This window comes from Amyelois transitella, chromosome 27 (assembly GCF_032362555.1).
Source record: "Amyelois transitella isolate CPQ chromosome 27, ilAmyTran1.1, whole genome shotgun sequence".
In the NCBI taxonomy this organism is placed as follows: Eukaryota; Metazoa; Arthropoda; class Insecta; order Lepidoptera; family Pyralidae; genus Amyelois; species Amyelois transitella.
The window spans coordinates 996,709-1,010,809 of NC_083530.1; the positions used below are offsets into that span (position 1 = coordinate 996,709).

Sequence of the window (14,101 nt, forward strand, 5' to 3'; positions counted from 1 at the left end):
GTAAAAAAAAATCGCGTCGTAAGTCACTCGTAATTTTACCGTAATATATATAAATCACCGTAAAATACGCGTATTTTACCGATGATTTCAGTAAAATTACGTAATTTTAAAACCCTACTCACCACTCTCTGGAGAGGAGCCCGGGGTACGCCTTTGACCATGGATCCTGTACTGGGTGAGGCAGATTTTTACACGAAGCGAGTGTAACCACGATCCAATATAATAATTTAAAAACAATATAAATCAGGTTCCTCTGCAAAGGTTGCGGAGGTCAGACGGTTGTCGCTTCGTGTGAAGACCTGACTTACCTTATGGTGGTCATAGACGAACCCTGGACTCAGAGAAGATGCAGTTTTGATTAACGTCTGAAGTATAATTATACATACATACATAAAATCACGCCTCTTTCCCGGAGGGGTAGGCAGAGACTACCTCTTTCCACTTGCCACGATCTCTGCATACTTCTTTCGCTTCATCTACGTTCATAACTTTATGCAAGCTCAGCGGTTTAGGGTACTTTTAACCTGACCTTTTACCAGGACGTCCTTAATTTGATCAAGATACGTTCGTCTAGGTTTTTCCAACTCCGACCTTTCCTTCACACTCTCCTTGTATATCTGCTTAGTCAACCTGCTTTCATTTATCCTCTCCACATGACCGAACCATCTTAACATACCCTTTTCTATTCCTGTAACTACAGCTTCTTTCACGTCACAATCAATTATAATTATAGGTTAAAGTTTTTAATAAAAAAATTAAAAAAATAAATTTTCTTATCACTAAGCACCCCAAAGGTTAATGAACTTTAAAAGCAATCTCTTTGTACAGTCATTTGGAAAAGTGTTTAACGTTTTCACTGTGGCGGAATTTTTCTTATGAGATCTCTCCCTTTGAAATGAGAGGCTAATAAATTGGGTTCGTAATTTAAAATATTAAAACGCGTTTTATTTTTTTTTTTTTGAGTTTGCTCTTTTGCCGCTAAATGGGAAGGATTTGTTTGAGTTTTGTGCTCGAGTGTACTTTGGGGGCGGACTTTTATTATTTTTCGAGCTGAAAATACCTGGTTTTTTAAATTTTGTACTTGAATAGATGTGGTGTGAATTTTTGAAATGCAATTTTTATATGAAGCTTCGTAGGTACGTTATTTTTCGTTCGTTATTTTTAGTATATGAACCCGATACGAGTTACGAATTACGAGTAAAAATAACATTTGAACAGTTGATTATTCAAACACAAGTATGCAAGGGGAGTGTGAATGGGAAGTGCCGTGTGGTTCTCGGCACCAATAAAAATAAAGAATAGGACCACACCACCACTACATGTAACGGATTGCGCTAAGTGTGTAAGGCAAACAGGCCTGATTTTATATATGAATTTGTACATACATATAATTACGTCTATATCCCTTGCGGGTAAGACAGAGCCAACAGTCCCGAAAAGACGAAAGCCACGTCCAGCTGTTTGGCTTAATGATAGAATACATACATACATATTATCACATCTATATCCCTCGCGGGGTAGACAGAGCCAACAGTCTTAAAAAGACTGATAGGCCACGTTCAGCTGTTTGGCTTAATGATGCTAATTGAGTAAATAATTGGGTTAGTAGTCGATTGGCACGAAAATTATTCGCACGACCGTGCGAATCGTCCCCTTTCAATAAAAATATTTTTTTAGTAGGCGATTCGCACGGATTTATTTAAATTTCGTGCGAATCGACCCCTTCAAGAATTAGTTGTATGCGATTCGCACACACCTATTTTTTATAGAAAAGTTTCAAGAAAAAGTACAGTCACGTACAAAATGCTTTCTTTTAATACAGGACACAAACGATTTTTAAGGAAATCAAGGTATTATATTTTACATAATTCACAATTTAAATAACTTAAAACCATAATTATAACCAAGATTACAATTAAAATCACAGTTAGTACGATTTATAATTAAATATTTGGTATTGCATTTTTATAGGTAAAATTAAATTTGTCTTAACTACAAAAATTTCGCAATTATAGGATCACTTAAAATCTTGCGGTTTGCGGTACTTTACTTAAAAAACATGCCATTTAAAACTGCCTTTGTTTAATGTTCTAATATATCAATTTATTAAATCTTACCTCTTAACTAGTATTTTGTGCCTGACTGCGATGCCAATAGAGAATTATTTCATTTTAATATTAATATTCTAGTATATTGTACATGACTGTACTTTTCGATAAAAAATAGGTGTGTGCGAATCGCATACTACTAATTCTTGAAGGGGTCGATTCGCACGCAATTTAAATACATCCGTGCGAATCGCCTACTAAAAAAATATTTTTACTGAAAGGGGACGATTCGCACGATCGTGCGAATAATTTTCGTGCCAATCGATTACTAACCCAAATAATTCAAATAGTGACAGATTGCTAGCCTGTCGCCTAAAAGAAGAATCCCAAGTTTATAAGCCTTTCCCTTAGTCGCCTTTTACGACATCCATAGGAAAGAGATGGAGTGGTCCTATTCTTTTTCCTATTGGTGCCGGGAACCACACGGCAATAGAATTGAGATTCAAATTATATACATATATTTATTTATTTAAATATTTGATCGTGCAAGAAATAAAAGTAGTTTATTTTTTTAATTTATTTTTTTATGTTAGTATTGATTATCTTATTATAATTGTTTCAGATCCCCCTGGGGCCCCGTACATAGAAGGCTACGCAGACGGGGAGACGGTCAGGCGTGGACAGAGTCTCGAATTGGTCTGCCGCAGCCGGGGCGGGAACCCACCAGCTCAGCTTATATGGTACAAGAATGGAGAGCAGATTAGAATGGCATACAGGTATTTTTGAATTTGTTATTTTTATATTAAATAAATATATGTATACGGGACAAATTACACAGATCGAGTTAGCCTCGAAGTAAGTTCGAGACTTGTGTTACGAAATACTAACTCAACGATACTATATTTTATAATAAATACTCATATAGATGAACATCCAAGACCCAGGCCAATCAGAAAAAGTTCAAAAGCGTCAGTGCAGCAGAAGCGGTAACAAACTGCACTGCAGCACTTTCTTCAACAACGCCAACTTCACACTAAACAAACTCTTTCCTGAAAACTTCATCAAAATCGGTTCAGCTAAACGCGAGATAACCGCGGAAAAACATACATATATGCATACAGGTCAAACCGGGACTCACCTTTTTTTTTGAAGATGGTTAAAAAAAGCAACAAATGACAAAAGATCTGAGGGAATTGTGATTTCTTAGAATCTTCTTAAGGGGGTGTGGGGGGGTAAAAGACACCCCCCATTCGGGATCGTATTAAGCTGGCAACAGATAGGGCGTATGTTGCCATGATTTATATAGGCTGCAGTCTAGTGTTGTGACAATGTCGATGGATTTTGTCGATAAAATTTTATCGACATTAGAAATCATCGGGAATTGTTATTTTTTATTATTTTGGTGAAGCCATGAAATTTACATACTTATCACATATTTATCCCTTGCGGGGTAGACAGAGCCAATAGTCTCCAAAATACAAGGCCATGTTCAGGTGGATAGCTCTTGCGGGGATTGTGACAAGTGAAATGGTTATCCATGTATGTATAAATTTTGAGGTGATAATTGGTAACAGTGTGCGATGACATTATTTGGTAAAAGATTGGCGTGGAAATTAAAAAATGTAATTTAAAAAAAATTGCTGTCTCTGTCTACCCCGCAAGGGATATTAACGTGATCATATGAATGAATTAATGACAAATAAAAAATTGCTTATATACTTTTAAAATAATATAACACACATAATAAATCCTTATTTGTTCTTAAAATAATCATCGAAGTATTATTAAAGAAAAAAAAATTTAATATCCTACCAATATTATAAATGCGAAACTTTGTATGTCAGAATGTCAGTATGTATGTTTGTTACTCTTTCACGCAAAAACTACTGAACCGATTACGATGAAATTAGGTATGTAGGTAGCTGAACACCCAGAATAACATATAGGCTACTTTTTACCCAGGAGTTCCTGCGGTATTGATTCCACGCGGACGAAGTCGCGGGCGGCCTCTAGTATCTCATAAATTATGAAAAAAAAAATTATTTCGACTCAAATGAAAATCAAAAAGAATTGGAATCACGACATGTTCAGAGACTTATTCTTGATCTAAAACCTATCTTATCTAAGCAAATTCAATATGTCTTACATCAAATAAACGCTACAAGACAATGCCGTTGTAAACAGCATTATCGTAACCCCTACAAAAACAATCAATACTTATAAATTCGAAAGTAAGTTCGTTTGTTTGTTGTCTCTTCACGCGTTATCTTTTGAACCAATGTTCTTGAAATTTTGCGTTTATATAATTGAGAGTCTGGAAAAGGTAAAAGCAGGTTGACTTAGTATACAAGGAGAGTGTGGAGAGAAAGGTCGGAGTGGGAAGGCCTAGACGAACGCATCTATATTAAGGACGTCCTGGCAAAGGGTCAGGTCAAAAGTAACCGAAATGAATGGAGTTATGAATGTGGATGAAGCGAAAGAAGTACCTATGCGGAGTTTGTGGGCAAGTGTAAAAAAAATGTGTCATGATAAAAGTAGTCTTACATAAATAAATTCAATTTCAGTTACTTCATATAAACGCGACGAGACGATTGTAAATCATATTATCTAAACCCCTAACAAAACAATTATCAAATATCTGACATATTCGATCAGGTATCCAAGCGATTCAACGCCATCTATAATTCAAAAGGCGAGATTCCATATTGTCAATGGCGAGCCGTAGTAAAGACTGCTAAGAAAGAGAATTTCATGATTTATCAATTTCTTGATCAAAACTAACGCCTCGGATAATTTTTAAACGAGTATAGCCTGTTATCGATTGTATTATAATATACTTTACGTACAAACATACATATAATCACGTCCATATCCCTTGCGGGGTAGACAGAGCCAACAGTCTTGTAATGACTGGAAGGCCACGTTCAACTGAATGGCCTAGTGAGAGAATTTAAATTCAAATTGTGACAGGATTCTAGCCCATCGCCTGAAAGAAGGTGAACAAGTTTGTAAGCCTATCCCTTAGTCGCCTTTTCTACATCCATGGGGAAGAGATGGAGTGGTCCTGTTATTTCTATTGGTGCCGGGAACTACATGTCATATCTATTATATTAGTCTATTTTTTTCATAATTTTTGAGTGAACAAATAAAAATATTATTTTTTTTCCAATTTCAAAAAAAGAAAACCGTCCAATTAATCTTTAAAAATATCGATAGTTTTGATACGCATTCATTTGTACTACACTTGTAAAAATTGTATTAAGACACGGCCTCGGGCGGCGGCTGATTTACGAGGGCCACTAACTGCACCCGGCTAGTGATGGGACGCGATTATCGATAATCGAGTTAAATTTGTCGCGGAACGGATGTATGGAATGAAAATTTGTTTGTTCGTTGAATATTGGCACAAAGATGTTCGGATTGCCGCGCTTCCGTTTGTTAATGTCCAATTAAATAAATAAATATAAAAATATACGGGACAAATTACACAGATTGAGTTAGCATCGATGTAAGTTCGAGACTTGTGTTACGAGATACTAACTCAACGATACTATATTTTATAATAAATTACTTATATAGATAAACCCAGGCCAATCAGAAAAAGTTTTTTTCCCATCATGCCCTGGCTGGGATTCGAAGCCGGGACCTCCGGTGTCACAGCCAAGCGTACTACCGCTGCGCCACAGAGGCCGTCAAAATTCAATTAATTCATTATTATGGGACACTTCATATCACTTAATAATTGTCATATTTACTGGTTTCACAACATTGGTTGGCGTCAAATGAATTATTCAAAACTAAGTTTACTGCCGCTTTCTAAGCGTGAGTGCAGAAGAAGCGGTAACAAACTGCACTGCAGCATTTTCTCAACTTCACAACTATACAAACTTAGAATAGAAATGTGGATGAGATTTGTGTGTAATAAACTTGTGTATATTTTTATTACACGATTCAGCAACTTGTCAACATATCTGAGTCTTATCATCATGTCATCCGCCTAAATAAGGAATTGATTACTTGTTACTGTTGGCTCTGACTGCTCCGTAAGTGATGAAGACGTCATATATTTCAGTAAAAGCACATGTTTATTGAATATAATCGATATGCGATAATTATTAAAACTTATTCATGTATAAATTTATACGGTTATTGATATTTGATTGAAATATAAGGTTTCGCGTATTGCGAATGAAAATGTTGCGTCGATTCAAATATATATGTAGAATTGGGCGTAAATCTGTCTTTCAACAAGTGAATCCTATTTAATTGTAAGATATCAAATTTGAGGGCCGAGTGGTTCCCGGCACTAATAAAAAAATCCATTCTTTTTTCAAATGGTGCCGGGAACTACACTTATGGCTTGCATTTCATACATACATACATATGTTCACGTCTATATCCCTTGCGGGGTAGACAGAGCCAACAGTCTTGAAAAGACTGAATGGCCACGTTCAGCTATTTGGCTTAATGATAGAATTAAGATTCAAATAGTGACGGGTTGCTAGCCCATCGCCTAAAAGAAGAATCCCAAGTTTATAAGCCTATCCCTTAGTCGCCTTTTACGACATCCATGGGAAAGAGATGGAGTGGTCCTATTCTTTTTTCTAATGGTGCCGGGCACCACACGACGACATAAATATTTTTTCAAGCGTTATGTTTCTGATATCTCGTTTCGCGATGACGCCGAAATAACAACTTGTCAGTTTGTCAGTCAATAGGTCTTGTCCGAGCTTGAAACTTTGGAAAAATAATCCTTTTCATATCTTCGATAAACACACATGTCACGTCTTAATCGTTTACGGCATAGACAGAGCCAATAACAGCGTCGATCGCCACGTTAAGCCGGATGGTTTACTAAATGGAATTGAATCGAAAATTTTAATGTTATATTTTAATTCATGCCGAAAATATCACGTCTTTATCCTTTACGGGGTTGACAGAGCCAACTGAAAGGCTTCGCTTGAAAAACTGAAAGTTTGGCTGATTTTAAATTTTCAGTATAAAGGCTTTTAATATAGAATGCCGTGTGGTTCCCGGCACTGATATAAAAAAGAATAGGACCACTCCGTCTCTTTCCGATGGATGTCGTAAAAGGCGACTAAGGCATAGCCTTGTAAACTTGAGATGCTTCTTTTAGGCGATGGGCTGGCAACCTGTCACTCGTTAAATCTCAATTCTATCAATAAGCCAAACAGCTGAACATAGCCTTTTAATCTTTTCGAGACTGTTGGCTCTGTCTACTCCGCAAGGGATATGGACGTGATTATAAATGTATGTAATGTAGAACCCACAGAAATACACAGGCTTAGAAAGGAACCTTAGAGATTATGATTATTTATTGTTGAATCATAACATTATATCTAAACAGATACCGTGAGATGAAATTTACATTTTTTTTTAATTTAAGTTCTCAGGAATTCGCGTTTTATTAAAAATATTAATATTAATTTCACAAGAATTCCAGCTCTATTGCGACAGGAAAAAATTAACATTTAATTATTTTGATCTCGTAATAACCGTTTTTAATAATAGGATGACTTGTGTTAATTTTTATTAATGTTACGAAATAAGTATGCGGGGATCGTGACAAGTGGATTCTACCTATTTTTTAGGAAAAGAGAAGTAATTGTGTACGCAAAAATTGACAAATAAAATTGGCTTACAAACTTGGGATTCTTCTTTTAGGCGATGGGCTAGCAACCTGTCACTATTTGAATCTCAATTCTATCATTAAGCCAAATAGCTGAACGTGGCCATTCAGTCTTTTCAAGACTGTTGGCTCTGTCTACCCCGCAAGGAATATAGACGTCACAATATGTATGTATGTCTTTTTAAAAAACACTCAAACCATTGTTTTCCCCATTTTTGACCGAAGCAACCTCTGCAGTTATCAGTGTGGCCAACATAGAGTTTAGTGATGCGTAACATCACAATTTATCGATATCGATAAAATACGAACGTGTAATGTCCGACAATAGACCTGACTTGTTTACGACCTAACATTGTTCGTGTTACGCCACTGCCGAAAATAAAAGGTGTTGTGTTTTGACGATTTACCTTATTTTAATCTTTTTAATGTCTTCTATGTTTGTTTTAATATTGACTGACCGACATATTGATATTTATTGACCGTCATATCAACGAACAGCTTTACACATAATCACGTCTGTACCCCGTCTGGGGTTGACAGAGCCAACAGTCTTGAAAAGACTGACAGACAACGTTCAGCTATTAGGGCTTAATGATAGAATTGAGATACAAATAGTGACAGGTTGCTAGCTCATCGCCTAAAAGAAGAATCCAAAGTTTGTAAGCCTATCCCTTAGTCGCCTTTTACGACGTCCATGGGAAAGAGTCGGAGTGGTTCTTTTCTTTTGTTTTTTATTGGTGCCGTGAACCACACGGCACTTCGGATGAAATTGAAAATATTTAATAGAAAATATGGATTAGTTGAGCATTGAGATTCAAATAGTGACAGTTAGCTAGAACGTCGTCGCCTGAAAGAAAATGTGTTTAAAAAAAAATTGGAACTTCAGTGGTTAAAATCATACATACATACATATGGTCACGTCTATATCCCTTGCGGGGTAGACAGAGCCAACAGTCTTGAAAAGACTGAATGGCCACGTTCAGCTATTTGGCTTAATGATATAATTGAGATTCAAATAGCGACAGGTTGCTAACCCATCGCCTAAAAAAGAATCCCAAGTTTGTGTATGTATCCCTTAGTCGCCATTTACGACATCCATGGGAAAGAGATGGAGTGGTCCTATTATTTATTTTTGTATTGGTACCGGGAACCACACGGCTCTGTTAAAATCATAATACATCTTTTTTCGTGCAATCGGACAGTCGTACAAAAACAGAAAGAAGATTTGATAACACGTTATCATTCACAAAAGACTATGATAAATGATGTTGGCGAGGTCGAGGAGGCGAGCGGATATCCGTATCCGGATATTACAAGTGAAAACTTTTTTTACCCCCGTCACAAATGAGATGTTTTGTTGTCGGCCCTTGCGGCTTGGCCTGTACATACATACATGCATAAAATCACGCCTCTTTCCCGGAGGGGTAGGCAGAGACTACCTCTTTCCACTTGCCACGATCTCTGCATACTTCATTCGCTTCATCCACATTCAAAACTCTCTTCATACAAGCTCGGCGGTTTCGGGTACTTTTGCCTGTATCTGAGATTTAAGGTCCCGGGTTCGAATCCCGACCGAAAAACGCACTTTTCGTGATTGGCCTGGGTCTTTAATTTATTCTAAAACTAATATTTGCATTCAGTTCTGCCCGCGTAAATCAGAAAAAGTTGGTAATTTCCGTCATATAATTACGGGAAATCCTCATTTAGTTATATCACATATTCATTTATTTCAAAAATAATAATACATTATGTCCAAATTTTATAAAAAAGACAATAATGAATGCTCCTGTATATAATTTTGTGTACATCAATAAATAAATAAATAATGCCTCTGACTAAGATCCTAGATTTGGTAAGTCAGATCATATATATATATATATATATATATGTGTATATATTACACAGATGGTGTTAGCCTCAAAGTAAGTTCGAGACTTGTGTCACGAGATACTAACTAAACGATACAATATTTTATAATCAATACTTTCTAACATCTAAAACTTAACTCAATCTGAAAAAGTTAATTTTCTAACATGCCCTGGCCGGGATTCGAATCCAAAACCTGTGTCACAGACAAACGCACTACCTCTGCGCCACAGAGTCCGCCTGACCTTCGTGACCTGAACAAAACCTAAACCTTTTTGAAGGTCACATGAATGTGCAGGTTTCCTCACGACACAACCTTCAATATGCAATAACAATATATAGAAAATGATTCGACAAACTTCACCAAAAACGATAGAGGCGGCATGGCAACGTGGGGTGTGGTACAAGTGATAAGAAAACGCGATTATTGAAGGTCATTATAAAAAATTATATACATAAATATGGTCAACCCTATCTTAAAGCCAAATAGCTGAACGTGGCCTATCAGTCTTTGCGAGACTGTGGGCTCTGTCTACCCCGCGAGGGATATAGGCGTGATTATATGTATGTATGTATAAATATGGTCACGTCTATATCCTTTGCGGGGTAGACAGGGCCAACAGTCTTGAAAAGACTGAATGGCCACGTTCAGCTATTTGGCTTAATGATAGAATTGAGATTCAAATAGTGACAGGTTGCTAGCCCATCGCCTAAAAAATAATTCCGTGTAAGTTCAAACTTTGAATATCATTAATTCACAGAAAAATAAAAATCATAAAACAAATAAGTAGAGTAAGAGTAGGCATAGACTACATCATTCCACTTGCCACGATCTCTGCATACTTCTTTCGTTTCATCCACATTCATCACTCTCTTCATGGTAGGCTCGTCGTTAACTTTTATCTATTTCCACATATTGTTTGTTAGTTTGTTTTTTTGTAATATCTTTATTGAATAGAAATTTACACAGTAACAAGAATATAGTAAGTACATAGTTATAAAAGAAACAAAACATATTGTTTCATAAGCTTTTAAATTGCGTCTTACTTAAACGGAGGCGCTCTTAGAATCGAGTGTTTTTCTTTATAAGGTCCCTTTGTCAACTAAACCAAGATATATTTTATTGGTATATACATATAGACTATTGTTTATCGTCAAATAACGTCAATAATCTACATACATACACGTTATCACGTTTATATCCCTTGCGGGGTAGACAGAGCCAACAGTCTTTGAAAGACTGATTGACAACATTCAGCTGTATGGCTTAATGATAGAATTGAGATTCAAATAGTGACAGGTTGCTAGCCTATCGCTTAAAAGAAAAATCCCAAGTTAATAAGTCAACTTTTACGACATCCAAGAGATGGAGAGGTCCTTGTCTTTTTCTATGGGTGCCGGGAACCACACGGCACCATATGACATCTTACACTTAAAAAGCAAGTCTGAAGATCCTTTTAACGTCGAGTCTTAACATAGGTACCTACTTATAACATGTTACTTCGTAAACCACAGATTTGTACATTGACGTCCGATGAAAATGCTGCAGTGTAGTTTGTTCCGCCGCTTCTTCTACACATGCGCTTCGGAAGCGGTAGTAGTGATACCTTGTATCCAATTTTGAAAATAAATCTTGTCTATTCTATTCTATTCTACAGACTTCTAGAATAACAATGCAACAATTCGACAAAGCTATTACAGATTCAGTTACAAGCCATCTGAGCTATTATTCCGAGCCTGACGTCAGACATTGTTACGATAATATTGACGTTTCCGTTCCGATCCGACCGGCGGCGCCAAGTTTGCTAATTTGAAAACTTACTTGTTACGCGTAGCTTGAATTGAGGATTTAAAAACTCTATGGTCTTGAATGTGTTTAGGTATTAGACTATATTGTGCCGTGTGGTTCCCGGCAGCAATACAAAAAAGAATAGGACCACTCCATCTCTTTCCACTGGATGTCGTAAAAGCCGACTAAGGGGTAGGCTTACAAACTTGGGTGTCTTTTTTAGGCGATGGGTTAGCAACCTGTCACTATTTAATCTCAATTCTATCATTAAGCCAAATAGCTGAACGTGGCCCTTCAGTCTTTTGAAGAATATGGCTCTGTCTACCCCGCAAGGGATATAGCCGTGACCATATGTATGTACGTATTAGACTATAAACAAGGCAATGAAAATTTTGAAGAAACAATTCCTGAAAAATGCCGTGTGGTTCCAGGCACCAATATGTTTGAACTACTTCTGACACTGATAAAATGCCAGAATTAGTTTAATTTTTATTATTTCTCCTCTTAGATTTCACGGGTCTATACACCCCGGATTTTTGAGAGGCTTGCGTGGGGATATAAATCCAAAACGTAGAGGCCCTTTGGAGAAGTTGATGTTATGTTGTTCTCCTGCCAAAACCCGTTCCCGGGCATATCAATAGACGATATTATTATGTCCATGAACAGGTTTATTATTATTATCAACCGGTGTTTCAGAAATTGCATACATACACACATACATATAATCACGTCTATATCCTTCGCGTGGTAGACATAGCCAACAGTCTTGAAAAGACTAAATGGCCACGTTCAGCTATTTGGCTTAATGATAGAATTGAGGTTCAAATAGTGACAAGTTGCTAGCCCATCGCCTAAAAGAAGAATCCCAAGTTTATAAGCCTATCACTTAGTCGCCTTTCACGACGTCCATGGGAAAGAGAAGGGGTGGTCCTATTCTTTTTTCTATTAGTGCCGGGAACCACACGGCACAACACCAGCTAGAATGAATGAAGAGTGACGATGACACATCATTCACGCGGCAATCCTCTTCTGTCGGTCACAAAACTCGTGTTATTCCTCCATTACAAAACATTCTCCGTTGTGCCCGCAAAACTACAAAAGATGAAGCAAGGTCGTCCCATTTCATTCAAAGCGACCATTAATCAATCTATCGTTAGGGCACCGGTTTTTGGACAAGTTTTTGTCCCAAAAGACGACGAGTTTTTGAAGTTCCCAACTCTTGGTAACACGCAAGTGTTGGTTTATATTTTCCTTAGTAGGGATGTATAATGGATTAGTTTTGTATGAGTGATAATTAAAGTTTCATTATTTTTCGTTTTTAACTTCGTGTGGTTCCCGGCACCAATTAAAAAAAAAGGAATAGGACCACTCCATCTCTTTCCCATGGATGTCGTAAAAGGCGACTAAGGGGTAGGCTTATAAACTTGGGATTCTCCTTTTAGGCGATGGGCTGGCAACCTGTCACTATTTGAATCCCAATTCTATCTCAAAACCAGATAGCTGAATGTGGCCTATCAATCTTTTCAAGACTGTTGGCTCTGTCTACCCTGCGAGGGATAGACGTGATTATATGTATGTATGTTCTAGCTCGTTCTGGTAGAAGTCTTGCACAATTGACTGATCGAGTTACTGACTGACTCAGACGAGAAACTTAAATACTAACATGTTTATTTCTAATAGAAAAGATTTATTTTCAAAATTGGACACAAGGTATCACTTATTGTCGTCAGATCACTTAAATCCAATTATAACTATTGCCGCTTCCAAAGTGCTTGTGAAGAAGAAGCGGCTGAACAAACTACATTGCAGCATTTTCACCGGACGTCAATTTACAAATATAGATCTCTGAAATCTTAATCGTGTACGAATTCACATTGTCCACATTAAAAAAACATGAATGAATGTAAAACTAAAAATACGAATATTTCGTCAAATCCTACTAATAATATAAATGCGAAAGTTTGTATGTCAGTATGGATGTTTGTTACTCTTTCACGCAAAAACTACTGAACCGATTGCGATGAAATTTGGTATGTAATGTAGGTAGCTGAAGACCTAGAATAACATCTAGGCTACATATAGGATTTTATCCCGTAGTTCCCGCGGGATTGATTGTTTTGTTATGATAAGGGTTCTCTATTAATTAATAAAGGTATACAATGAAAACATCCATTACACTAATTTATGTTCTAGATGCATTAAAAAAATGACTTACAAAAGACATTCCGGACATTCACGACGGAATTATCTCCTTAAAGCAGTTTAGTCTTAAAAACATTTACCCAGCGAGATTAAGCAATAAATAACGCCTGAGAAAATTTAGAGAGAAATTTATAATGACGTGGCCCAATTGTTAAGATGTAGCGGGAACGTTGTTTGTTTTTGTACACGTGGTCGCGTTTGTGAAGTATAATTTTCTAAGTTTATACATACATACATATAGTCACGTCTATATCCCTTAAGGGGTAGACAAAGCCAACAGTCCCGAAAAGACTGAATGACCACTTTCAGCTGCTCGGCTTGATGATGGAATTGAGATCCAAATAGTGACAGGTTGCTAGCCCATCGCCTAAAAAAAGGATCGCAATTTTATAAGCCTATCCCTTAGTCGCTTTTAATGGCATCCATGGGAAAGAGATGGAGTGGTCCTATTCTTTTTGTTTGTGCCGGGAACCACACGGCACCAAAACAAGTTCTAAGTTTATTACGCTCTATACATGTATATACACACAGATAATAGTATATCTA

General features: G+C 36.9%; 1 protein-coding gene across 1 annotated transcript in view; it reads left to right on the forward strand.

Annotated features, from left to right (window-relative positions):
• The window catches only part of LOC106138984 (nephrin), a 200,258-nt gene that overhangs the window by 126,890 nt on the left and 59,267 nt on the right, over positions 1-14,101 (forward strand). Inside the window, exon 7 of the mRNA XM_060951941.1 lies at positions 2,671-2,824. Coding sequence (XP_060807924.1) covers positions 2,671-2,824 — 154 coding nt within the window. The remainder of the gene's footprint in view (positions 1-2,670; positions 2,825-14,101) is intronic.